Source organism: Budorcas taxicolor, chromosome 19 (genome assembly GCF_023091745.1).
Source record: "Budorcas taxicolor isolate Tak-1 chromosome 19, Takin1.1, whole genome shotgun sequence".
Taxonomy (NCBI): domain Eukaryota; kingdom Metazoa; phylum Chordata; class Mammalia; order Artiodactyla; family Bovidae; genus Budorcas; species Budorcas taxicolor.
Genome location: NC_068928.1, coordinates 22010949 through 22036579, shown reverse-complemented (window position 1 = coordinate 22036579; position 25631 = coordinate 22010949). Strand labels below are relative to the sequence as shown.

General features: G+C 49.6%; 3 protein-coding genes across 3 annotated transcripts; 2 read left to right on the top strand and 1 right to left on the bottom strand.

The window, feature by feature from the left end:
* The first annotated feature begins 7645 nt into the window (after nucleotides 1-7645).
* TLCD3A (TLC domain containing 3A) lies at nucleotides 7646-15273 on the top strand. The gene is made up of 5 exons (XM_052658506.1): nucleotides 7646-7767; nucleotides 8231-8314; nucleotides 12142-12346; nucleotides 13815-13910; nucleotides 14818-15273. Exons 1-5 carry the CDS (start codon nucleotides 7646-7648, stop codon nucleotides 15085-15087), a joined length of 777 nt encoding a protein of 258 aa, XP_052514466.1. The 3' UTR covers nucleotides 15088-15273.
* A 2237-nt stretch (nucleotides 15274-17510) lies between these two features.
* On the bottom strand, nucleotides 17511-24604 carry GEMIN4 (gem nuclear organelle associated protein 4). The gene is made up of 2 exons (XM_052657519.1): nucleotides 24456-24604; nucleotides 17511-20862 (listed from the first exon to the last, which is right to left on the bottom strand). Exons 1-2 carry the CDS (start codon nucleotides 24463-24465, stop codon nucleotides 17702-17704), a joined length of 3171 nt encoding a protein of 1056 aa, XP_052513479.1. The 5' UTR covers nucleotides 24466-24604; the 3' UTR covers nucleotides 17511-17701.
* A 763-nt stretch (nucleotides 24605-25367) lies between these two features.
* LOC128065684 (diazepam-binding inhibitor-like 5) lies at nucleotides 25368-25631 on the top strand. The gene has a single exon (XM_052658922.1). The coding sequence runs from the start codon at nucleotides 25368-25370 to the stop codon at nucleotides 25629-25631; it is 264 nt and encodes an 87-aa protein (XP_052514882.1).

The window sequence follows — 25631 nt, the reverse complement described above, 5'->3', positions numbered from 1 at the left end:
ACACAGCAAAGCGATTCAGTTATACATATATCTTTCCTTCCTTCATATATTCTTCTCCATTGTGATCTATCCAGGCTATTGAATATAGTTCCCTGTTCAATACAGTAGGGGCTTGCTGTTTACCCATTCTGTGCATCATGATTTACATCTGCTAACCCGAACTCCACTCCTTCCCTCCCCCACCCCCGCCCCCTTGGCAGCCACAAGTCTGTTCTCCATGTCTGTGTCCGTTGCTGTTTTGTAGATTTCACTTGTGTCATATTTTAGGTTCCACATGTAAGTGATTTCACATGGCGTTTGTCTTTCTCTTTCTGACGTCACTCAGTATGACAATCCCCTCTTTCTGACGTCACTTAGTACGACAATCCCTCTGTCCATCTGTGTTGCTGCGAATGGCCTATTTCATTCCTTTTTATGGCTGAGTAATGCTCTATTGTATATATGTAGCACATCTTCTCGATCCATTCATCAGCTGACGGGCATTTAGGTTGCTTCCATGTCTTGGCTATGGTGACTAGTGCTGCTATGACCATAGGGGTGCATGCGTCTTTTTGAATTATAGTTGTCTGCACTGTTCTTAGTTTCCAGCCATTTTAGATTTTCACCTACAATCTTACTGAGCTGTAATTAACTCTTGGGGTTGAAATTGGCTGTGCGTGGCCAAAGACACCACACACTTAGCTTAATAGGAATTCATTCATTCATTCTTCGTTCATTTCTTAAGTACCAAGCACCTACATAATTGTAGTTTACTACATAAGTTAATAGAGCTCAGCCTATAAAGAGAAAAAGACTAGATACTTAAATAGGAGCTTGGGTTTCTGTTGATATTATGATGCCACTTTAAAAACAGAAACTGAGAATGCAAGTAAGGATGGGAATATTTTTAAAGATAAAGTTACCAGAAAAGATGAAGGCCCTAAGTTTGTGTGCCAAGGTGTATCTTCGAACAAACCTGCTCTCACCTTCAGTTAAGAATTTCTTTAAAAACCAGTGAAAAGCCACTTTGAAAGATAATCTATAATAATTCAAATATAAAATCATTTCTGATGTTAAAAATCAGGTTTGTGAAATTCAACATTGAAAATGCTTATGGTAAGTGAAATATTAATATTCATAATTAAAGCATGACCTCAGATATATAACAAAAGCATATAAAGAAGACTGGGAAGAATTCTACAAAATTCTACAAAATCTGAGAGTAATATCTCAGTGATAGCATTATTTATGATTATTATTTTCCATATTAGGCATGGTTTAGTTTTTAAAGTATTTTATTATCAAAAAACTAAAAAACACAAAGAAATTATCTGAGTTTAGTTAAATAGAGTAAGCAAAATCAACCTTTTATGGAATTACTGATGAGACATGAAGACACTGAAAATTGTTGATCTGTTTTAAGATGGCAGCTGAATATGTTCACAGTGATTTGCTGGTTCTAACTCATTTCAGAGGTAATTTCCTTAATGGATCAACATTCTGGAATATTTTTTTAAGTTGACTACCTTTAGCTAGGTGTGGCCATCTGCAAACAAGCAAAATTTTGCATTTATAAGCAAAGGAAATGCATATGTGAAAAGACTTTGAAAATATAAAGCAATACACAAAGGCAAGCACTATATAATCAGTTCTTTGTGTAAATTATGTTTTTTATTGACAGGGATCATTATCAGTGTGTACAGAAGCAAAGACTTCCCTGTGGGGTGTAGCTGTGTCCTCTGTTTGCAGAAGCCATGTGCTTGAGTGTGACTGTGCTTCTCAGACTCACAGTTTGCTTTTGCAAACAGTCCAGGATGAAACTGAGGAAGCTGCAGTCTGGAAGCTGGCTCAGGCCAGGCATCTTCGACCTAATAGATGTTTACTGAGAAGCTTAACAGCAAGTTACTGTGCTGTGGGGATACCAAGAGAAAGAACAATTCCTGATTGCTGAGTTGCATATAGTTCACATGTATTTGTGAAAAGACCTTACCTAATTCTCACAGCTGCTCTGCAAGACAGGTAGAGAGGCACGCCCATTTGCAGGGGAGAGTAGGTAGTTTTCTCCAAGTCACACAGCTTCGGAGCAGCAGAACCAGAAGCGGCACTCAGGTATCTCTAATCCTAACCCTGGTGCTGGGTGTCCTGGCTGCCTAGTGGATAGACGGGCCCCTCCTGCCCATCAGGAGCATTCAGTCTGCAGGAGAAATACAAACAGGGATCCGTGAAAGGCCACATTGACCAGGTGTTCTTACTGAGAGCAAACAGTACAGGAGGGAAAAAAGAGGAAGGTGACTAACTGCCTCCTGGTCACACTCTGAGTCCTAAGACCAAGTGGCCACTTTTGCTGGTGGTAGCCTAAAGGGAGAGATGTTCCATTAATGGCAGTCACTTTCTTTCTCTTTGTCCACCTCATTTCATTTCTCTCTGCGTGTTACAGCCCTTTTCCTCTTGTTCGCCTCTTGTGAATTCCAGTCTCTGGATCTGTATCTCTATGTCTGTTTTCCTGTGTGGAAGGCTGGAGCTTGGCCTTTTTTATTCCCAGTAACTGTTTCTATCTCAGTCTCCTCCGATGGAGCTTCCTGTGCTGTGTCTTTCTTACCATGTCTCTTCCCATCACTTCTTCTCTCCTTTTATCCTCCTTCCTGTTCTGTCTCTGCTTCACCTGTCCCTAATGCAGAAAGGAAGTGTGGTTCTCAATAAAACACTTTTTATTTCAAAAGACTTTCATTTTCTTTGTTATGATTTTTAAAGTAGATGAGTGGATGGAGACCTCTAAGTTCTCTTTTGGCTCAGGAGCTCAATGTGAAGATGTTTCATGTGTGAATCTCAGTCTTTTTCCATTGTTTCCCCATCTATTTGCCATGAAGTGATGGGACCAGATGCCATGATCTTAGTTTTCTGAATGTTGAGTTTTAAGCCAGCTTTTTCACTTTCCTCTTTCACCTTCATCAAGAGACTCTTTAGTTTTTCTTTGGTTTCTGCCATAAGGGTGGTGTGATCTGCATATCTGAGGTTATTGATATTTCTCCCAGCAATCTATTCACTTGAGTATTCTCAAAGTATTTTACAAGTAAATATGGAATTTTCAGTTTAAGGCTGGAGAAGCCAGGGAGCAGATATGGGGAGAGTCATGTATCTTGCTTCCTGACAGTATCCAGCTTGGGATCTAAAGTACTGGGAGAGATGGGGACCAAGAAGCAGGATCAGTGGCAGAAGAAACCACTGAGAAATCTACCACAGCCCTCCAAAACTGGAAGCTTTATTGATTCCCATTCAAGCGGTGTGATTCTGATTTGGTAAATAAATCTTAACATCCAGTAACCCAAGCCTCACTCCTGAAACCCACAAAGGAAGTATAATTAAAACCTCCTTAAATTTCTTCCCAACCCTATAGCATGAAGTAGTTGAAATAACACTGGAACATGAATCAGGAGTCCTGTTCCTAACTTGAGTCTTGCCACTTCACAGAGTGGCAATTCTATTTACCATTTGTACCTAAGTTTCCTTATCTATAAAATGAAAATAATATGCTTATCTACCTCACTGGGTTGGTTATTTTGAGAACCAAGTCAGATAATACATGTAAAATGCTTTGAAAAATTATAGTTATATATAAATATAAAATGGTATTAATAATGGCATCAGAGCCCTTAAACTCCACCCCATACATTTCTATTTGTGGGTAAACAATTAGGAACAATTGTTACTAATCCAAAACCACACTGTGAAAAAGAATTACCTACTCTCTCCTTGCTTATCAAGTTTGATGGCAGAATAGTCATTAAGTACATTGACCTTGAAGGCAGAAAACACTGAATTTAAATCCCAGCACTGCTACCAGCAGTCTGACTTTAGCGATATTTTAGTTGCTGTGGGTCTCGTTTTGCAGACAGACACACACACACTCACTCATGCTGAGTGAGGGTTATAGATTTTTCATGACGAACCAATGAGATAATGCATGCAAAATGTTGGATCCAGTACCTGGCATATTATGAGTACTTAATAAGCATTAGCTTTAAAAAGTATCACACATTTCTCGAGCATTTGCAATGTGCCAGGTGTAACTTAGGGAACAAAACAAAAAGATCCTGTTTTTTTGTTGTGTTTTTTTTGTCATATCACGCAGCTTGCGGGATCGTAGTTCCCCAAACAAGCACAGAGTCCTAACCACTGGACAGACAGGAAATTCCCGACATGGTCCTATTTTGAAGAAAGAGTGTATAAATAAAAACCAACATGCTTACTACACAAATGCAAAGGCAGTTCAGAAAATGAACTTAGAAGCCTGCCTGGAAGACAGATTCCTTCTTGCAGGAAGAACCATTTAGCTCAAGACTTTTGAAGGCAAAGTGGAAGTTTGTGTTGAAAAAAAATTTTTCGGATACTTTTTACTCAACTTTATCGTTTGCCCACAGGGGTTTTTGGATCACTTGAAAAGCCAAGGCTCATGTTTATGCTTGTTGCCCTTCTGGTGATTCAACCTAAACATTTTAGTGACTTCACAAGCATGGTTTCTGAAGTTGATTTTACTGGTTATTTTCTCTGCATGAAACATCTGTTGTTTTCCCTTCATAGACTCCTTAAGAGCCATACAAATGACTTGTTGATTCCCATCACTTAGAAGTATTTCATCGTTGCTGTTACCTTTAAGGAGAGATGGTAGCAAGGACTTATGACCACTTGTCCCTCTCTGGGAGAGCTGGAGGTGACTGGGATAAATGGGCAGGGAGAGGAAACTGCAGTGAAGGATTTGCTGTTCTGGAGAGAATGGAAGGTTTACAGACAGCTGCAAATATGAATATACAGATAGACTTTTATTTGCCAGATACCTTGCTACCAAATGGAAGTATCTTTCACATTTCTACCAATTGTGTTGGCAGTGAATTGGGGAGTCAGAGATGTTGCCCTCAGTAGAAGAAATATCAGACTTTTCTTTGGGTTTTCTGCTTTCTTGCTGCTGCTGCTGCTTATCACTTAAGTCGTGTTCAACTCTGTGCAACCCTATGGACGGCAGCCTGCCAGGTTCCTCTGTCCCTGGGATTCTCTGGGCACGAGTACTGGAGTGGGTTGCCATGTTGGCCTCCTGGGGATCTTCCTGACCCAGGGATCAAACCCTGGTCTCTTGCACTGCAGGCAGGCTCTTTACTGCTGAGCCATCAGGGAAGCCCCCTTCTGCTTCCTTGCTGCTGCTGCTAAGTCACTTCAGTCGTGTTCGACTCTGCGCAACCCCACAGACGGCAGCCCACCAGGCTCCCCCGTCCCTGGGATTCTCCAGGCAAGAACACTGGAGTGGGTTGCCATTTCCTTCTCCAATGCATGAAAGTGAAAAGTGAAAGTGAAGTCGCTCAGTCGTGTCCCACTCTTCGAGACCCCAGGGACTGTAGCCTACCAGGCTCCTCCATCCATTGGATTTTCCAGGCAAGAGTACTGGAGTGGGGTGCCATTGCCTTCTCCTTACTGTTGGCTAAATCTCTCAGTTTAACTACATATAGGAAGATGTTGAAAGCTGTGTTTATATCTGCTTCTACACCAGCAACTTCGATGTTAGAGAAAGTTTAATTGCCATCTAACAGAAATCATCTGTTAGCTTATAAAAGTCATAGAATCTTAAAGATTTGGGGGCAGGAAGAACCTAGGAGGGTTTGTAATACAGCCTCTTCAATTTCACAAATGAGCAAAATGGCCCAGGGAGGCTGAGCCCATCTCTTCCAGAGTCCTCTGAGAGGGTTTGGTCAGCATTTTGCATGGTACTGATTTGAAGAGATCTATAGTATGTTTCGATTGCTGTAGTTCAGTTCAGTTCAGTTCAGTCGCTCAGTCGTGTCCGACTCTCTGTGACCCCATGAATCGCAGCACGCCAGGCCTCCCTGTCCATCACTAACTCCCGGAGTTCACTCAGACTCAGGTCCATCGAGTCCGTGATGCCATCCAGCCATCTCATCCTCGGTCGTCCCCTTCTCCTCCTGCCCCCAATCCCTCCCAGCATCAGAGTCTTTTCCAATGAGTCAACTCTTCGCATGAGGTGGCCAAAGTACTGGAGTTTCAGCTTCAGCATCATTCCCTCCAAAGAAATCCCAGGGTTGATCTCCTTCAGAATGGACTGGTTGGATCTCCTTGCAGTCCAAGGGACTCTCAAGAGTCTTCTCCAACACCCCAGTTCAAAAGCATCAATTCTTCGGCGCTCAGCCTTCTTCACAGTCCAACTCTCACATCCACACATGACCACAGGAAAAACCATAGCCTTGACTAGACGGACCTTAGTCGGCAAAGTAATGTACCTGCTTTTGAATATGCTATCTAGGTTGGTCATAACTTTTCTTCCAAGGAGTAAGCGTCTTTTAATTTCATGGCTGCAGTCACCATCTGCGGTGATTTTGGAGCCCAAAAAATAAAGTCTGACAGTTTCCACTGTTTCCCCGTCTATTTCCCATGAAGTGATGGGACCGGATGCCATGATCTTCGTAAATAAATTGTCTTGCTCCCCTCTTTGTAAGCTGAGGAAGATAAAGACCAAAGTAAAACTCTGGCAAATCCCAAGAGAAGAGAAGCCGGTAGTACTCAAGTTAATGTATTGGCCTCTGTGTTTGGTGCTGAGTGAAAACAGCTTGATTCACTCCACTCAATTCCAGGGCATCAGACCCAAGAACTCTGAAATAAGGATGACGTTATCAGTAACAACAATAACAACAACAGTCACCAGGACGGGATGGTATCTTGCTCCAAAGCCAAGAGACAGTACCGCAATACCACAGCAAGTCTGCGGCCATGAGACCCCACCGCCCTGTATAGTTTGAGAGAGGAACTGCTGGATTCAGGATTTCATGTTTCTCGATTCAGGATTTCATGTTTCTCGGAGCGATGCTCCCCTGGAGAAAGTTGAGCAGTTGGCAGGACGTAGAAAAGCCATCTTTGGCCGGCAGAGACCATTTCGTTAAGAATCCCACTTGGACGCTAGAGTGCTTCATAGACGAGCCGCGCAGGCGGACGCCACCAGCCCACCCGCCCTCTCCTCCCTTCGCCTGAGACGCCCACCGCCCGGTTCGCGCCGGGCCACGCCCCTGCCCCGCGGCTCGCCCCCGCCCCGCGGCTCTAGGGGACCCGGCCCGGCGCCTTTCCCTACCTGGCTCTCTCGGGGCCTCCCCCACCCGCCGCCTGGCCCGGGGCTGGGGAGGGCAGGTGCGAGGCGGTTGGTTGGCCGCGCGGGTCCCCGCGCGAGGGGAGGCGTCCGCAGTGACGGAACAGAAGCCGCGAGAGCCTCGGCGCTGCCCCCACGGCCTCGGCAGGGCGGCGGCCACTGGCGCGCCGCGGGTCGGGGGCGCAGCATCGGCGCGCTCAGGGCCCGGCGGGCAGTAGCTCCCGCCGCCGCCCACTCGCCGGCCGGGGAATCCGGGACAGCCTCCGGCCCGGGGCGGCGGCGGCGAGACCCCGCCCCTCCCGGCCGGCCCGCGCCTATCGCGGTCCGCGGCCTGGTCACGCGGGGAGTGGCGCCGCGAGCTCCGGGCCATCGCCCGGCGGCGGCCAGAGTCGCGGCGGGCCGGGACGGGAGCGGAGGGCTGAGGGTAGGAGTAGGGGCGGGCGGGCCGCGCCAGTCCCCGAGCCGCGCACGCGGAGCCGACCGAGCCACGCCGAGGGCGCCGAGCGAGGCGGCCGAGCCCGAGCACCCATGCTGCTGCCGCTGGCCTGGGGCTCGCTCTTCTTCCCGGGGCTCTTCGGGGTCTGCACCTGGGGGCTGCGGCGCGCGCGGCCCGCCTGGACCCACCACGACTGCGTGATGGTCAGCACCAGGTACGGGGCGAGCCCGCGCCGTCGCCCGGCTACCCGCGCTGGCCGCGCCCGCCCCGCGCCGAGCCCAGGGCGGAAAAGGGGGGCGACAGGAAGAGAGGGGGCTGCCTCCCGGGTCCTCGCCCCTCCGCGGCGCCGGCCGGAGCGCTCCGAGGACCCTGTGCGTCCTGCCCCGGAGGGAAGGAGAAAGACGGAGGTGGCTGGAGGCGGTTGCCGGGGAGGGGTGGGGGTGGCGAGAAGCGGGGGTCGGCTGCCCGCGCTGATGAGGACCAGGAGGAACATCTCCCGACCTCCGACATCTACCAGTGGCTTTAGGGGTCGGGAGCGGGGTGGCGGCCCTCGCTGCCCCAGCAGCCTGGGGAAAGTCAGGTTGCAGGGTTCTGGCTTCATGCTGTCCGTGGGACTGGATTGAGGGCGCTCTTCACCACCCCACCCCACCCCGTTTCTCTTTTCTGCCGCACGTTAGGCTGGTTTCTTCAGTGCAGGCTGTGTTGGCCACCGGGTCTGGGATCATCGTCATCCGCTCCTGCAGCGACGTGATCACCGACAGGTAACATCCGATGCGGATGCCGGTTGAAAGCTACACAAATCACAGCGCCGAGCTCTTTCGAGGTTTCCACAGTTGAGTGGCTCACAGGCACTGGTTCTTTATCAGCATAAGCCAGCAGACAGCTGATTAATGGGTGAAACTTGGGCACCATAATTAGTTCCCTCCTCTCCTCACCTTCTTCAGCATCGCCAGCTTAGAAATAAATGCTGGAGAATGCCATTTAGAGACTTGAGTCTGATTTAAGGTGTATTAGAGGACAGTGTGGTCTATCGACCCAAGTTCTTTATGCGATTGATACATGTGAAAATTACTTACAAGTGAAAGTAAGGCTTTTGATGCTTTTAAATGACCTCCCTGGGGTTCTGCTCTGGACTCCAGAGCCAGGGTATGTCCAGTGTGGTTAGCAGAGCCCTCCTAAGGAAAGGAACAAAACCCCTCATCCCTTTCCTTACAAATGCCGCTTTCCTCTTTCCTCTGAAAGATTAAGGTGATGAAGAGTTTTCTGGATCTTTTGGAAAACTGACTCCTGTGTGTGTTAGAGCTCAGGCCAGGGCTGGGCAGCAAACGTGCATCTGGTAAAACATAAAAAGACCTGGCTCTGCTTTGTATAGTATTTAGACCTGTGCAATGGTGGTTCCCACCATCTCACCCCTCACTTTTAAAGCCATCCTTTTTATTTGTCTTCTCAGAATCACTCTTTCTTCCTCACAGATAAATTGAAGAGCGACTGTCAAATGTGCAGGGAAAGTTAATAGCCTGTCCTGATCCCTTTCTCATGGTGACTTGCTTAATGGCCTGCTTTTTACCTGTTGGGACTGGAATGGCAGGGGAGCCTGAGTGGGGCGTCTAACTCACTGTGGCCTGCAAATTCCATGCCTGGATCTTACTTGGGATTTGTCCTGCCATCATGATGTTTGTGCTTGTCTTTTTTTGCCTCTTTTTAGACAAGACCAGCTATTGGCAACACGCTGTAGATGCTGAGAGAAGACAGGTCAAGTGACTGACGGCATACATCTAAGGCTAACAGCTTTTGCTTGGCTGGATTCAATATGTATTTTAATTGAGCATGTTCTGATGGTGCAGCAAGCTCCCTCACTCTAGTCTATCAGGTCAAACTTGACACGCGCCTCCTTTGCTGAGATAAGGCAGATGCAGCCCCACAGCACTCCTGGGCAAGCTGCAGAAAGCTGCTACGCATTTCAGAAAGGAGGTCGGCACACGATTACCTTTCAGTTCTTTAGCCCTGTGTCTCAGGGGCTTGGGCATCTGAGTTGGCTTTCAGGGTCCTTCTTTTGTGTAAGTTTATGCCTTAGATTCATTCTCTGCTTGCAGAATGGAGACAGACACCACCTTCACCTTACATGGATGTACAAGGATGCTCTAAAGGCAGCTAGATCATCTAGGGGCAGGGGAAAAGCCTTCGGGGTTCATAGTCTGTTCATCCAAATATTTTTCTATCATATGCCCTTGAACTTTAGGCCCTCATATAGAATGTCTGAAGGTAGGAGGAGGTGTCTATGAATCTTCCCAAATTATATGCAGAATGTGGTGTGGGGCCAGGGCTTTCATCATCATCTTAAAAGAGATCCAGATCCTTAATAGGGCTGAGAATCACAGCTCTAGGCAATTTCTCTATTTAAGCACTTACTTTTGTTTGTTTTGGCCATACTGTGAGGCTTGCTAGATCTTAGTTCCCTGGTCAGTGATCTGCCAGCAGTGACAGCGTAGGGTCCTAAACACAGGACCACCAGGGAATTCCCTAAGTACTTAGATTTGGACAGTACTTTTTACATTTAAAAGGACTCTCAGGGCTCACCAGTGGCTCAGTGGTAAAGATTCTGCCTGCCAATGCAGGAGACACAGGTTCAATCCCTGATCTGGGAAGATCCCACATGCTGTGGAGCAGCTGAACCCATGCACCACAACTGTAGAGCCTGTGCTCTGGAGCCCAGGAGCTGCAACTACTGAGCCCATGTGTTGCAACTGCTGAAGTCCTCTAGCCCTAGAGCCCGTGCTCCGAAACGAGAGAGCCATTGCAAAGAGCAGCCCCTGCTCACCGCAGCTGGAGAAAAGCCTGCACAGCACTAAGGACCCACCACAGCCAAAAATAAATAAATATAATTTAAAAAATAAAAGGACTCTCATCAGAAATTTCCTGGAGGTCCAGTGGTTAGGACTCCACACGTTCACTGCCAAGGGCCCACGTTCAATCCCTGGTTGGGGAACTAAGATCCCATAAGCCATGGCGGTATGGCCAATAAATAAATAAATAAATAAAAGGACTCCCATACTTTTGACTTTCTAATCTTCACAATGACTTTATCAGGGAAGTAAGACAAGGATTATTATCTTCATTTAATAAAAGAAGTAGTTAAGGTCCAGGCTAGTGGTAGCTAAGTTTATAATCCAGATTGCTTGCTAGTAAATCTTTGGGGAATTCTGACAGCCACACTTTCTCATTTTACTGAATTGGTACTGTGTGCAAAATTTTAAAACCCTGGGATCCACTCAAGGGGAGAGGTCAGTTACATTTCAGCTGAGCTTCTAATAGCTGTTCATAGTCGTTTCAATTGGGATTGCTTCAAGAAAGTGGTGGAGACCACAGATGGGCAGTAGAATAAATATTGCATCTTCTTTTACCTCAGTGGAACTTGGCTGTTAATTTACCTGCATGAATATTAAATTTGCCATTATTTGTGTGCCTGTTTTACAGCTTACTCATTATTTAGTTTTGCTGTGGTAAGTGTGGAATGATTCAGGAACCGGAATGTGAATGGCACTCTATATATTCCCAGTGTTGCCTGTTCAGTGGATGGGCTCCTTTGGTTAAGTCACCCGGGACAAAGGGAAAGACACAGATGTGAGGCCCTTGGCACACCATGTGTAGTCTCTGGGGTATCAAGTCCTGAACAAGCACTGCAGGCGATTCTGATGTTTGGGTAGTTTGAGCCACATAATAGTGAAATGTTTCATCTACCTAACACGTGGGCACGCTGTTAAACTTAGCTGATTCCTCCTGCAGATAGTACACCATTTTAATTTTTTTTTCCACATATATTTTCTGTAGAATGGCTCTTTTGGGACCAAAATTTCCAAAATTATGTAGAGACTTCCCTTCAAATCTGCTCTGGGACAGTGATAAAACTATCATTTTGACTTAGCAAATATTGATTCAACACCTTTGGACAAGTGAATGGGAACACTTGTCTTTTGTCCTGGGTTCTCTTTGGGTATCTGTCCGATGTAAGGTAGTCCTTGAGATCTGGGCTCGTTTCCAGACACATTTTTCTTAATGAGTGACACTGAGTTCAGTTGTGCAGTTATAAAGAAAATGGCCAGGGCTACTTCCCAGAAACTCCCTAGAGTGGGGTTGCAAACAGATGTAAGAGAAACTCAACTGCTGAGTAGCGAGTGGAGTTAAACTGGAAATATTGGATTTGGGATGTGGGCCACCTTCCAAACCAGTTTCTTGGTGGGGCGATTGAATCATTAGTAGAGGTATCTACCTCAAGGTCAGCCTCTATTGCAGTACCAGAAAACCCATTACAAATGAGTAGGCAAATAGTGACGGCAAGTCACCGAAACACAGGGTGCTGAGGGGATCCTTGCTTTCTAAGCCTTTGGTACTTAGAAGTTTGCCCTGTAAATTTAAAGAAAGTTGTTCACCCGCCCTGTCAGTTTCAGCATCTTCACTGTAAAGTATCTGGGGTCAAGACAGCTGATGAAGTACAAAGCCAAAGCAAATGTGTTTAAGTGGAGGCTGGCTGTGAGCCTTCGTAGTTGGTACCCGTGATTACTCCCTGGACCGTGTATATGCTTTCTTTCAGGCACTGGCTTGCCCGAGAGTATGTCTGGTTTTTGATTCCCTACATGATCTATGACACCTACGCCATGTACCTCTGTGAATGGTATCGAGCCGGGGACCAGAGCAGCAGACATTCCCTCACCATTTTTCGAAACTTCCTAAGCAAAAACCGCCTCATGATCACACACCATGTGTTCATTCTGCTTGTCCTTGTGCCCATTGCCCAGGTAATGGCCTCCCGACAGCCACCAAGTCGCTCGTTTCTCTTGTTGAACCGGGCACCCCGACCATCAGATTCCCCCTTTTCCTCCCCTTCGTTGCCTCACCCGCCACCCTCCTGCCAGCTGCTGCTGCAGTGTAGGGAGGAATTACATCTGAAACTTCTGGTCCTCCTTACTGGTGATCCCCTAGCCCTCAGGGCTTCTCCAGCATTTGTCAAAGGTTCTGCCATTAGTTCATTGAAAATAAAAACCAAGGACTTCCCTGGTGATCCAGTGGCTAAAACTCCAAACTCCCAGTGCAGGGAGCCTGGGTTTGATCCCTGGTCAGGGAACTAGATCCCACATGCCGCAACTAAGACCTGGCATGGTAAAATAATAATTTTCTTTTTTAAGATAAAAACCAATATACAATACAACATAAAGACTGTTTAAAGAAATGAGAGTTGCTCCATCAACTGGTTATTTGCCCTAATAGTGCCCAGAGAGGGCTGTATACATTATTTTGATGTCACAAAAGCAGAGACTCTCAAAACAGCCTCTTAATTTCTTCCCCGATCTGCTTTTTTCCCCCCATTAAAAAACTCACCCAACAAGGAAGAGAAATGGGAATGCAGAGTGAGTAACGAGTCATTCCCGAGGACCTACCGGGTGACAGGTATTTGGTTTAAAAACTCACAGCTTTCTAATAGTCATTAGAAATTATTAGAAATAATTAGACATGAGTTCCCTGGTTGCTCAGTGGTAAAGTATCCGCCTGCAACGCAGGAGCTACAGGAGACAAGCGTTTAATCCCTGGGTCAGGAAGATCCCCTGGAGGAGGAAATGGCAACTCACTCCAGTATTCTTGCCTGGAGAATCCCATGGGCAGAGGAGCCTGGTGGGCTACAGTCCATGGGGTTGCAAGCAGTCAGACACGACTAAAGCAACTTAGCACACATGCAAGCAATCAGACGTGATAATTAGAGAGACTGTTAGCCCTCTATGGTAGACGAAGAAAGTGGGGCTCTGAGAGTTTCCATTCCTCCCCTTGGGGGTACACTGTGCTGCTTTCCTGAAAGGATAAGAGAAGCAAGAGGGCGTGATGTTGACAAGCCTCTCTTGACTGTATTGGGACCCTAACATTAAGCATGGGGCCCGGCACGCATTTTATGGAACTGATCTGGCTTCGGTGTCCTTGGCAGGACTAAGTGGACACCCGAAAGTGGGCTGCAGTCTCTTTTGGCTGACACTGAAATTCAGAGCCAGCCTGGTGTGTGATGCAGTTGCCTCTGGACCCTAGGGATTCTGGGCACTATGGAGGCCCCCCAGTGTGAGCTGGTCTGCCCTGGCCCATTGAGTACTTCCCCTCACCCCCCACCCCTGCCCCACATGGTTGCTCAGGGTTACCCTTTTCAAGAGCCCCAGTTAAGAACCTTCCTTCCGGTGGTTCCTCAACCTCCATTACTTATTTCCCCTTTCCTCTTTCCCTCTGCAGAAGCTCAGGGGAGAGCTTGGAGACTTCTTTGTTGGCTGCATCTTCACAGCAGAACTGAGCACTCCATTTGTATCGCTGGGCAGAATTCTGATCCAGGCATGTATGGGTGGGCTGGCAGAAATAGTGCCAAGGGAACCGACTCTGCTTTTCCTTGGAGATTAGGGGTAGGGGTGGTTGGAGAAATCCCTTTAGTGCTACGAATAGTGGGGTAGGAGACCCTTGAACGAACTTAAATGTCAGTTGGTCTTCGAAGCCAGTGGGGGTGAGATTGTACGTTTGATTTCACATTTGATCCAGTTCTTTATGGTGGCTCAGACAGTAAAGAATCTTCCTGCAATCCAGGAGATCCAGGTTTAATCCCTGGGTGGGGAAGATCCTCTGGAGAAGAAAATGGCTACTCACTCCAGCATTCTTGCCTGGAGAATTTCACGGACAGAGGAGCCTGGTGGGCTACAGTCCATGGAATTGTACAGTCGGACATGACTGAGTGACTTTCACTTTATATATAACTTTTCCTGGTCATAAAAGTTTTTAAAATTATATTTGGTTGCACTGGGTCTTCCCTGGTGCTCGAGTTTTTTTTCCTCTAGTTGCAGTGGTTGGGGGCTACTCATCCTTGTGTGGGGGCTTCTCATTGTCGCTTCTCTTGTGGTGTGAGAACTCAGCAGTTGTGGCGCTCGGGCTTAGCTGCCCCGAGGCATGTGGAATCTTCCCAGACCAGGGATTGAGTCAGTGTCCCCTGCACTGGCCGGCAGATTCTTAACCCCTGGACCACCAGGGAAGCCCACAGATTTTCGAATCTGCTGTTTCTGGGCTCCTGTCAGCTGGGTGGCTTTCATATCACTGCTGGAAAAAATACGGGACTGCATGCAGCTATCAGTACAGCAGTGCTCATGTTTTCTACAAGTGTCGGAAAAGGAGACGCTTGACGTGAACACTGTGGGACTCAGGCTAGTCACAACCCGAAGGTGACCTTGCTGTCTCCTTCCCTCTTCTTTTGCAGCTAAAGCAGCAGCACACGCTGCTGTACAAGGTGAACGGAATCCTCACGCTGACCACTTTCTTCTTGTGTCGGATCCTCCTCTTCCCTTTCATGTACTGGTCCTACGGCCGGCAGCAGGGACTGAGCCTGCTCCGAGTGCCCTTCCACATTCCTTTCCACTGCAATGTGGCCAATGCCTTCCTCATCGCGCCACAGATCTACTGGTTCTCTCTGCTGTGCAAAAAGGCAGCCCGGCTCTTTGATGTTCCTCCAGCCAAAAAGGACAGTTGATGGCTCCCATGAGTCAGGCAGTGAGGCTGCCTACTCGGTATTCCCTGGACCAAATGGCAAATTGTGTCTTGGGTGGCCTCAGCTTTTTGGGTATTGTTCAGCAGATGGATTTGAGTTTTTCTAAAGGATATTCACTATCACCTCCCTCTTCTAACCTGCCCCTTTTGCAAAAGCACTTTTTCCCTTAGCAACAACTGTTGGATCCTGTCAGAGCTCCACTGGCAGCGAGGTGGTTTTAATGCAAAGCCCAAGGATCCTTCCTTGGGTCTTACCTCCAGGGCTCTGGGAGGTAGAAACAGGGGGTGTGGAGAAAGGGGTACCAAGGTGCTAAGCAGCCGGGCACCTGCCTGGTCCTAACATTGGTGGCTCCCCACCTTTCCAACCACTCAGGGCAGTATCTACACGCTGGGCCAGCAGAAGCAAGTGATGACTTGGTTCTTTACATAATTTTTTGTAATGCTGGCCTGGGAAAATCACTGTGGGTAGGTAGTTTTTTTTTATTGTTTACTAAATAACCTGTTGGTCCTTTGCCTCATTCTCTCATCCATGTGCCAACATAAAATCCTGTCTACTGACTTCCAATCAGAAGTCTCTCTGGCGGGGTGCAGTACGAGGCAGGGATGGGAGCCTGAAGCACCTGAGTAGGTAGGCAGGCCCGTGGTCAGCACCTCTGCAGGCTGACTTGGAAAGACCAATGTCAAACTTATGAGCTTGTTGTCAACAGGTAAGATACTGTTCTCTTTTTAAGTACCCTCAAGCCCAGCTTCCCCCATATCCACACATACAGGATGCTCTTGTTACAAACTACAGGGGTAACACAAAATGACAGCTGCTGAGCTATTCACTGGGTGACCCCACTCTTTGACACTCCTTTTCCTATGGAGTAGGATGGACTTCAGTATTCCAAACCGTGAGATGTCTCATCTAGACGGCCTCCTGATAAGCCAGAGCTTGTGGTCCAAAGCCTGTTCCTCTCTGAGTTACCACCATTTAGCCACAGAAGGCTGGAGAGCAAGAGTGCAAGACAGCCCTGGCCCAAATATATTTTGTGGACTGACTCCTACCTACCATTTGCAAATAGCATCCTCTGGTGCCAACACTAATTATTCCTTAACAATAAGAAAGGATTTTAGAAACTGCTACCATGGAATTTCTTCCCAAGTGGCAGTGAAAAACTAGATTTTTTTAAAAAGTGCCTTTTAATTCATTGTTGTCTGTGAACTTTTTAAAGTACTGAATGTGTGACAGTGTCTCAAATTTTGACTATTTCAGTCTTTAATGGGTGCCGTTTAAAAAACAAGCTGTAATTTTTTTACTGTTTTGTTTACTGTCAGTATATCTTTATTAATCACCCCTGTGGTGATTAAATTGCACTAATATTTTCCAACTTAATTCTCATTTGTGAAATACATTCATGCCAACTTCCAGTGACTATGTGTCTGTGTTTCTGGTCTGTGTTCTTATTCATGTAACTGGCAGAGGTGGGCTGTTGCGGGAAAAGGGGATGTGTGAACGCTTTCACCCTCTAGGAGGGCCTCGCTCATACATCACTCTAACGTGTTTCTGTAATTCGTGGTGCCAACAGTTCTAGACTTCACGCCCAGTGGTCACATAACTTTAGGCCCTTTCTTCTCTTCCTAGGTGAATCCCTACTAGGAGTCAGGAGGGTGGAAACCCGATTGTAGGCCACAGACAGAGCCAGCCCACTAACCTGAACCTGAACCTAAGGGCGTGGGAGGGAACCCGAATACTGCCTCACTATGATGGGGCGTATGGATCTGTCCCTCCTTGCCTCCCGAGTAAACACCTCACCAGTCCCCCGAGTTCTGTAATACATCCTGGACAACCTTAAATTCGCCTTTTCATGCCTCCACACATACCACCTGCTCCCACGTTTTTCAAAACCATGACAACCCATCCTAGGCAGAAGATAATCACACCCATCCTTTGAACACGTCTCTGCTGTGTTTACCAGTTTCAGTACAGCCCCTCTGGGATCCAGTGAACAGATGGAGGTTAACATGGGGGGCAGAAGTTCTTAACTCAGGACACCCATTTTCCTGAGGTCACTGACCTACCCCCCAACATCTAATGTTCTTGGCCCAACCTCCTCCTTTTACAGTGGCTACAGGCCTTGTGGGCACACAAATCACTTGGCCAACTGGTAGCAGAAAAAGAGTCCTTTTCCTAGTTCCTGCCCTTTCCAAGACACCACAAAGTGTGTCTGAAGAGTTTCAGTGCAAAAGAACGCATGTGCCTTGTAATCTGTCTACCTGAGTGTTTCACCTTAAGACTTATTTCTTGGGAGAAGTCGAATGATGAACATGTTCCCCCTAGCTAAGAGATCAGGTCAAGCTGAGCCCAGTTTCACAGTGTACTGAGAAGCCAAGACCACTGAAGAGAAAGACTCAAAAGAGGCAAGGTGAAACTCATAAGAGAATTTTATTATAACCTGTTTGTTACAAATACCTAAGAAACTATTTTTTTTACACTGTTATTGTCTTATTTGGGGGCTTGTGTACAATTCCACATGACTGAAAAGTTTCTGCTTCTCTGCTCCAGTCCCCATCGAGCCCGCCAAGTGGAGGCCCGGCTGTTTTCTGACCCACGGAGGTCAGAAGTTGCTGATCTTCTGCAGGAGGGTTTGGCGCCGCTCCTCGGGGCTGATGTTCTCGGCAATGGACTTTAAGAAGCGCTGCTCGTTTGCTTTCTGGAGCAAGGAGCTGACGGAAGGGTTGGTCTTGCTCAGTGTTTCGTAGCAGGTGAGGATCTCCAAGGCCAAGACATAGAGAGGTTCACAGACCTCCTGGTGGACCATGGCCATGATGTGCAGAACATGACAGAACACCTGGGTATAGAAAAACAGGGTTTCCTGGGTCAGGTCCTGCTCTTGTCCTTGAGCCCAAGGGCCAACCGACTGTATCAACCGAACGGAATCCAGGAGATTGGTCAGACTGTTGCAGAGGAGCTTGACCACATGGCTCCAGCCCTCCACGGGGAGCCAGTTACGGCAGCTCTGGCTGCAGAGAAACTGAAAAGCTCTAAGCAAGAGTACAGAGAGCTGGAGCTCCTGGGCAAAGGGCTTCAGGTTGAGCAGAGGAACGAACTGTATATACTCCAGGCTGTAAGGGACGTGCAGGAGTTGCTTCTCCAACAGTCTCCGGATCAGCTGGTGAAGGCACTGCCATTCCTGGGGGCTGCACCATGGCATGACCTGCACCAGGGCCACCAGGAAGCCCTTGCTGAACAACCTGACCTCCTCAGGGTTGCCCACATCCACCACCAGGAGGGCGAGCATCTGCTCGGAGATGCTGCTGGAGATGGAGCACTCCATCCAGGCCAGGAGGCCTGTGCCGGGCCCATACCCGGGGTGGGCCTGGGAGGTCCACTCATCCTCAGAAAGCTTACAGATCTCAAAGAGCGTGGCTGGCACCTCACACTTGAAGTGGCCCTCAAAGAAGCTCTTCAGTCTCAGGCCCACAGTCCAATCTAGTTGCTCCAGCTTCCGGTGGAGCCAGGACAGGGACTTGACCCAGGTGTCCGGGGAGAAGGTGTCGGCATTAGCTGAGACCACCTCACAGAGGAGCTCCAGGATGTGGATGGCCAGGTCCTTTCCGTCCAGGGGGAGACAGCGCTTCTCCTTGGGGAGCTGCCAGTATTTGCTGAAGCCATCAAGGAGCTGGCACAGGCTGAAGATGAGCGGGAACGGAGAGCAGGACTGCAGCCAGTATTCCTCCAGGTTTGTGCTCCCTTCCAGAGTCTGGACGAAGATCCTCAGACTGAGGTCCACCTCTTTGACCTCCAGCATCAAGAAAGGCAGGACAAACTCCTTTAGTACCTCATCCGGCTCGAGCAGAGCAGCGACTGGAATCCCTTGGGGCTTTATAGGACTCACCAGGCAGCTCAGGAGCTCCAGAAACTGCTTCTCCTCCCGGGGTGTCGAGAGTTTGGCCCAGACTGTCTCTTTGAGGCAGGACACCACGAATGTGGTGGAGTGGCCTGGCCCCTGCTCTTCCGTGAACCGGAGGGCGGGGAAGGCAGTGAGAATCTGAGCCAGGAACTTGTGGGTGCCGAGGTTGACCACAGCCATGCTGCACACCTTCTTCACCGTGATCTCCGGGTGCAGGATGACCAGGCGGGCCACGGAAGCAACAGCCTTAGCCAAGCCCTGTTCAGAGGTGCTCTGTGTGAGCTGGTTGAAAGTCGTGTTGAGGTCCTCCTGAAAGCCCTCCAAGTGAGCTAACAATTTCTCAGAGAGGCCCTTGCGCCCCCAAGAGCGCAGGACCCCCGAGAGGACTTTATTTTTATCTGGCAGCGAGAGGTGTGTGTAACACTCCAGGATCAAGTCGACCACCTGTTTGATCTGAGGTTTGGAGACGGCCCTATCTATCGTGCCGACTTCCATCACCGTCTCCAGTAGCTTTAACACCAGGCCCGGCTCTCGGAAGAGAGCCCGGTTGTCGAGCAGGCAGGACAGCCACTTGTCTGAGAAGGCCCACCTCCTCTCGGAGGCGAAGATGGAGCACATCTCCACGTGGCGGTCCATCTTCTGCTCGATGATGGCCATGGCGATGGAGGCGGCGATGTCCTGCCCACCGCCCGTGCTCCTCACCACCCTGTTCGTCTTCCTCAGGAAGTCCCCCACGCACTCTGCCAGCTCAGAGACCACCTGCCTCTCCTCCTTGGCCAGGCTGGTGGTATCCAGGTAGAGCTTCAGGTTCTGGCTGAAGGAGGTCAGGCTGTCGCAGAGCCGGAAGCTGTCGTAGCTGGTCCCCTGGCTGCTGTTGAGCAAGGCCTGCAGCTCCTCCCCCCACTCCTGCAGCAGGCTGCGCAGGAACTCAAAGCCCACGAAGACGGTCTCGCTCGGCAGCCTGGCCAGGGAGGTCAGGCTGATGTCCCGCTCCGCCTCCTTCACCTTCTCTGCCAGTGCCTGCTGGTGATACGGGTTCTGGGTGTCTGAGTTCCACACAGAGATCACCGTGGCCAGCTTGTCCAGGTACACGGTCGCGGACACTTCCTGGGGGTCCTCCTCCATCAGCGCAAACACGGTCAGCATGTCAGCCAAGTTGGCTAAGGCGCAGCACTTCATCCCAGGACATAGGATCCTGTCCTGGATTTGTTTCAGCCCCGTGAGCAGCATGGCCAGCAGGGGCATGGTTGGACACACATCTGGATCGGACTTGAACCTCTTTGGGGGGTGGGAGAAGTCCTCAGAGGACAGGTACTTGTGGGCCATTGTCCGGAACTGGGAAAGCAGGGGGTCCTGCTGATTGCCCTTGTGCTTCATCATTTCCCACCAGACGTCTAGGAAGAAGGCCACGTCCTTGGAAGAAGTGTCGACGGTCATGTGCTCCAAAAAGCGCTCTAGTTCCGCACGGCAGATAGTGGTGGGCAGGGCCATCAGGAGCTGGATAAAGAGTCCAGAGGCCTCCAGCGACTTGAGCAGCTCAAAGAGGACCGTGTGATTGATGGTGGGGATCATGTTGCCCACAGAGAAGAATACATCTTCCTGCCAGCGGTTTTCCATGTCGGAAGGGGTGATGGGGCAGGGCTGTAGCACCTTGGCCCAGATGATAATCAGGGCTTTCTTCTTCCAGGCGAAGGGCTGGGAGCAGGCTGTGGCGGAGATCTCCCTCAGAGCCTCCACAATGGGCCGCCCAACGTGCTCCCAGTCAGACTTGGTCATTTCAGCCAGTGCTTTGGGGCGGAACAGCTGCTCCGCCAGCAAGAAGCCCCCGTGCAAGATAGTCATTTCCTCACAGATATTCAAAGGTCCTGCAAAGATAGAACGTGGTGAAAAAATTTCCAGAACAGTAAGCAGAGGTTAGAGAGAGAGACAACAGTTGGTTGGTGGGCTGTCATGATTAGGGGTACAGAAGACAAGGGTTCTGAGTGAGATCAGTAGGAGCGGGGAAAAGAGGGTAGCTCCAGGAGCCGCTGCAGAGCTGGAGTCAAAGTATTTACCTGAGGAACCAAAAGGATTCCCAGCTCTCTAGGGGCTTCCCTGGTGGCTCAGTGGTAAAGAATCTGCCCGCTAATGCAGGAGACTTGGGTTCAATCCCTTGGTCAGGCAAAGAAGGAAATGGGAACCCACTCCAGTATTTTTGCCTGGGAAATCCCATGGGCAGAGAAACCTGGCAGGCTTACAGTCCAGGAGATGTCACAAGATTTGGACATAATTTAGCAATTAAATAACAACAAAGCTCTCTAGCCTGCAACTGGGAAGACAACAGGCACCACTGGACACAGGGAGCACAAGAAATGGGCTGGGAAGGAACACTGATCAGTTTTGGTCATTTGGAGTTTGAAGGTAGAACATTAAAGTAGAGATGTCCTCTGGTCCGTCTAGTCAAGGCTATGGTTTTTCCAGTGGTCATGTATGGATGTGAGAGTTGGACTGTGAAGAAAGCTGAGCGCCAAAGAATTGATGGTTTTGAACTGTGGTGTTGGAGAAGACTCTTGAGAGTCCCGTGGACTGCAAGGAGATCCAACCAGTCCATTCTAAAGATCAGCCCTGGGTGTTCATTGGAAGGACTGATGTTGAAGCTGAGACTCCAATACTATGGTTATCTCATGCGAAGAGTTGACTCATTGGAAAATACTCTGATGCTGGGAGGGATTAGGGGCAGGAGGAGAAGGGGACGACAGAGGATGAGATGGCTGGATGACATCACAGACTCAATGAACTTGAGTTTGGGTAAACTCTGGGAGTTGGTGATGGACAGGGAGGCCTGGCGTGCTGCGATTCATGGGGTCACAAGAGACTGAACTGACTGAATGGAAACAGAGGGCTGGAAAGTCAGCCTTGAAATGCAGCTCAAAAGAGTCTGCCTGGAGGTGAGGCCCTCCAGCAAAGGATGGACCAACAGAGGCTTTGGGGAGGAACTGCTGAGAGAGAGAAAGAAAACACAAGGACAGGACCAAACTACAGCAGCCACCAAGTACGTACTGCAGGACACAACACTGAGCTTCTAACTAACAATATAGACTAGGAGGGGCCTGGACCAGGGCTGTGGGTACAGCAGCACTCAGACAAGTCCTGCCTCCCTACTTTTCTCTAAAAATCTTGTCTTGCAAATGGATTTCAAATGGTCTGCCTTTTAAGGAAACAATTCAATTCCTACAACTTTTTCCATCAAAGAGAATAAGCCGCTAAGGGTCCTGGTTTCTTTTGTTAGAAACCAAGAAGAAAATAGATAAAAAAGATTGCACTTGATTCAGAAGAGTCCTTCCTTCAGTGAGCCATGAGTCAACATAGACTTAGCAAGGAAGGGGATGTTTAGACAAACATATATTAAATCCTAGCTCAGCCATTCAAAAGCAGTATCATCTTGGGCAGATTACTTCTTTGAGCTTCCCTTCTGCATAGGTAGGCATAATACAGACTGCACATTATGACTGTCAGGGTCAAATATTAACAGTATATACTAGTCAAGCCCTTGGCATTGGGTCTGTGCCCATTGTTGGCTCCCAAACCCATCTCTCAGGGCTGCTAAGGGTTAAATAAGATATAGCTACAATGAGTCTGACATGACTGAGCAACTGAACCACAGTAAGAGTCAGGACAAAGAGCCTGAGACGTCCCTGGTGGCCCAATGGTTACAACCTCAGGCTCCCAATGCAGAGGCCCAGGCAGGGTTCAATCCCTGGTCAGGCAACTGGATCCCACATGCCACAGCTAAAAGATCTCCCATGTCACAACCAAGACTGGGTGCAACCAAAAAAAAAAAAAACAAAAAAAAATCCTGACTAGGTGCTTGAACGCCGGTTCCCCCAAACCTTTCCACCGTTGGCAGAACTAGAATCTTGCCCCTATTCTTTGCCTTCCTCCAGCTCAGAAACATGGCACAGAGCTCTCGAAGGTGTGTTTCCTTTGGCTGAGAAAGTAAATCACTGTACAAACTCTTCAATATTCCTGATTTCTCCCCTCTTTCTCAGGGCCAGTACCTCGTGCCCCCAAGGACACAGCTTCTCCATCTTCATGAGCCAGGGTTCTACCCTGCCCTTTCCACTAGGAGCGTAAATCCACTGTTTTCTGCTCCAATCCACTGTTCCTGAGGGCATTCCACCTGGCTGTGCAGTGGCGGAGGCAGACTCCCAGGAAGAGCTAGGTTGCCGAGGAGCCTCCCTGGGGGTTCTGGGCCTTCTTTCTGGTTCAGGCTGCTCTGCCAGGGCCCCCAAATAGGCTCCCTTCTGACTCTGTAAATTTAATTTTATTGCACTATCCGCTCAGCTGAGATGTTTGGAACTGGAAACTCACCTTCCAGAGACATTTGTGTTACTTGAAGGAGTAAGTCCCAGAAACAGTTAACAGCTGAACAAATCCCAAATGTTTTATCACTTATGGTTAACTGGTGCTTGTGAGTGCCCACTCCTTATGCTGATCAAGTGCTTACTCCGTACCAGGCACTGTGCTGGCTGGTATGCATATAAGACCTCTCTTGATGGTCACATCGACCTTTTGAGGATCTTTGCTGTTTCAGATATGGGAACGTTAAGACTCAAGCAATTTGCTCAGGATGTCCAAACTCCAAAGTGGTGGGGCTGGGAGAGAGATCGCCGCAGCTGCAGGCTCCAAACTCTTTCAACTCTACCCTCCCACCATGGAGGAGCTGGCTGGGAGCAGGGTCCAGAACATTCCTCTACAGCCTCCTATTACTAGCACACCTTAGGAAGCCTCACCCCAGCTCTTCCAGGACAGCCTCCAGGTCTCAGGCCCTTAAGAGCACGTCTGGCGGGAAGGGGGGGGGGGGGGGGAGGGTGGCGCTGGGCAAGCAGCTGCAAATTTATACCAGCTCCCCACTCCCTTCTCCCAAACCTGGCCTCTGAGTATTCAAGAGGCACGTGCCACCTCGGCTGCTGCAACCGGAGCCAACTGCTGGTCTGAAGAACGCTAGTCCTGCGCAAAGGCTCCAGGCTCGACTCTGTACACGTGACCTCAGTGAAAAGTTGCCCAAACTCTGTGAAACGGATATGGTATCATCTCCTTCTATCAACGAGCACCTCAAGAGTCAGACACTTGCTCAAGAACTCAGCAGACGTTCAATGAATGAGACTGTCATGGATCCAAGCGGATTCTCCCATGCGCTCCCGGAGCCCGGCCTTTTCCAAAGCAGGTGCCGGAACCTGACAACTCTCGGGAACGCAAACTTCTCATCCGCTGGGCCCCGGAGCTGGCTACTGGCGGGCGGAGGAGTGGTGGGCTAGAGCCTGGCCTCCCGACCCCCGGTCTCCAGGACACCCTCGCCTTCCCAACTCCCTCCCCGGCCCGGAGGCCTCCCTGAGCCCAGGCCCGCTCAGCACTCCCTGGTCACCGGTTGTGGGACCACGGCCCACGTGGGTCCGGGCCTGGGAAGCCGAACACCCACCTAGGTCCATGGCGGCGACTCCGGCGGCGGCGCGGGCCGCCCCTCCCTCTCCGCGCTGAGGGCGACGTAAGCGTCACGGGACAATGGGCGGCCCCGTCGGGCGGGACAATAGGCCGGGCCTCGGCCACAGCCCGCAGTCTCACCTCGGACTCCGGGCGGTACAGACCCGGCCTCCGCCGCCCCGCGCGCACGCGCGGTCCCACTTAACCGCCGGCGGCGTTAGGACCGCCAGGCCCACAGCACCCCCTATCGGCCGGAGTCCTCCCACCAACGAACAGGTACCCGTGCTCCGCCCCTTCCTCTCCCCGGGCCCCGCCCCCAAGGGACCGCCCACCCCCAGTCCCCGCCTCGCGCGGCCAGGAGTCGGGGCAACCCCCGTTTCCTGGGTTCCAGTTGGTCCTTCCCGTTAGCTCTGTCCTTGGCCTCGCATTCTTCAACATCCTTTAATGCGAGCCCCGCCACTGTTCACTCTCACTAAATATCCCTCCCCAGGCTGCCCACTAACCTGCATGGACACACCACTCCTGAGAGCCTTCCTCCCCCGCAGCGGGGCTCCTGTCCGACTCCAACACGCGTGGTCCTCAGCATTGTTCCTTCTGACAGCAGCAGTTGCTCCATTATTTTCTGGCATCACAAACACCTTTGAAATGTTAACGGTTGTCCTTCACAGAAAATGCACGGTGCGAGCCAGAATGCCTGTGTGGGAGATCTAATCCAAGGGGCCCGTTTGTAATCTGTACTGTAAGATAACCCACGTATATCCTCTGTCTTTCCCACACATTGTCTTGTCTCCCTTTCCCTCCTTCCCGGGGCTTAATCACCAGCCTCGAACGTTTCTAACTCTCCATCCTCCAGCTTCTAGTGCCGGACACCACTTACAAAGGACAGAAGGGCCCAGCCTCAGCACCCCCAATGTGCCAAGTGGAGTTTGAGATGGCCTGCGCTGCCATCAAGCAATTGAAGGGGCCGGTGAGCGATCAGGAGAAATTGTTGGTGTACAGCTATTACAAACAGGCCACCCAGGGCGACTGCAACATCCCGGCCCCACCTGCCACCGACCTGAAAGCCAAGGCCAAGTGGGAGGCATGGAATGAAAATAAAGGGATGTCCAAGATGGATGCCATGAGGATCTACATTGCCAAAGTGGAAGAACTAAAGAAAAATGAAGCTGGTTAG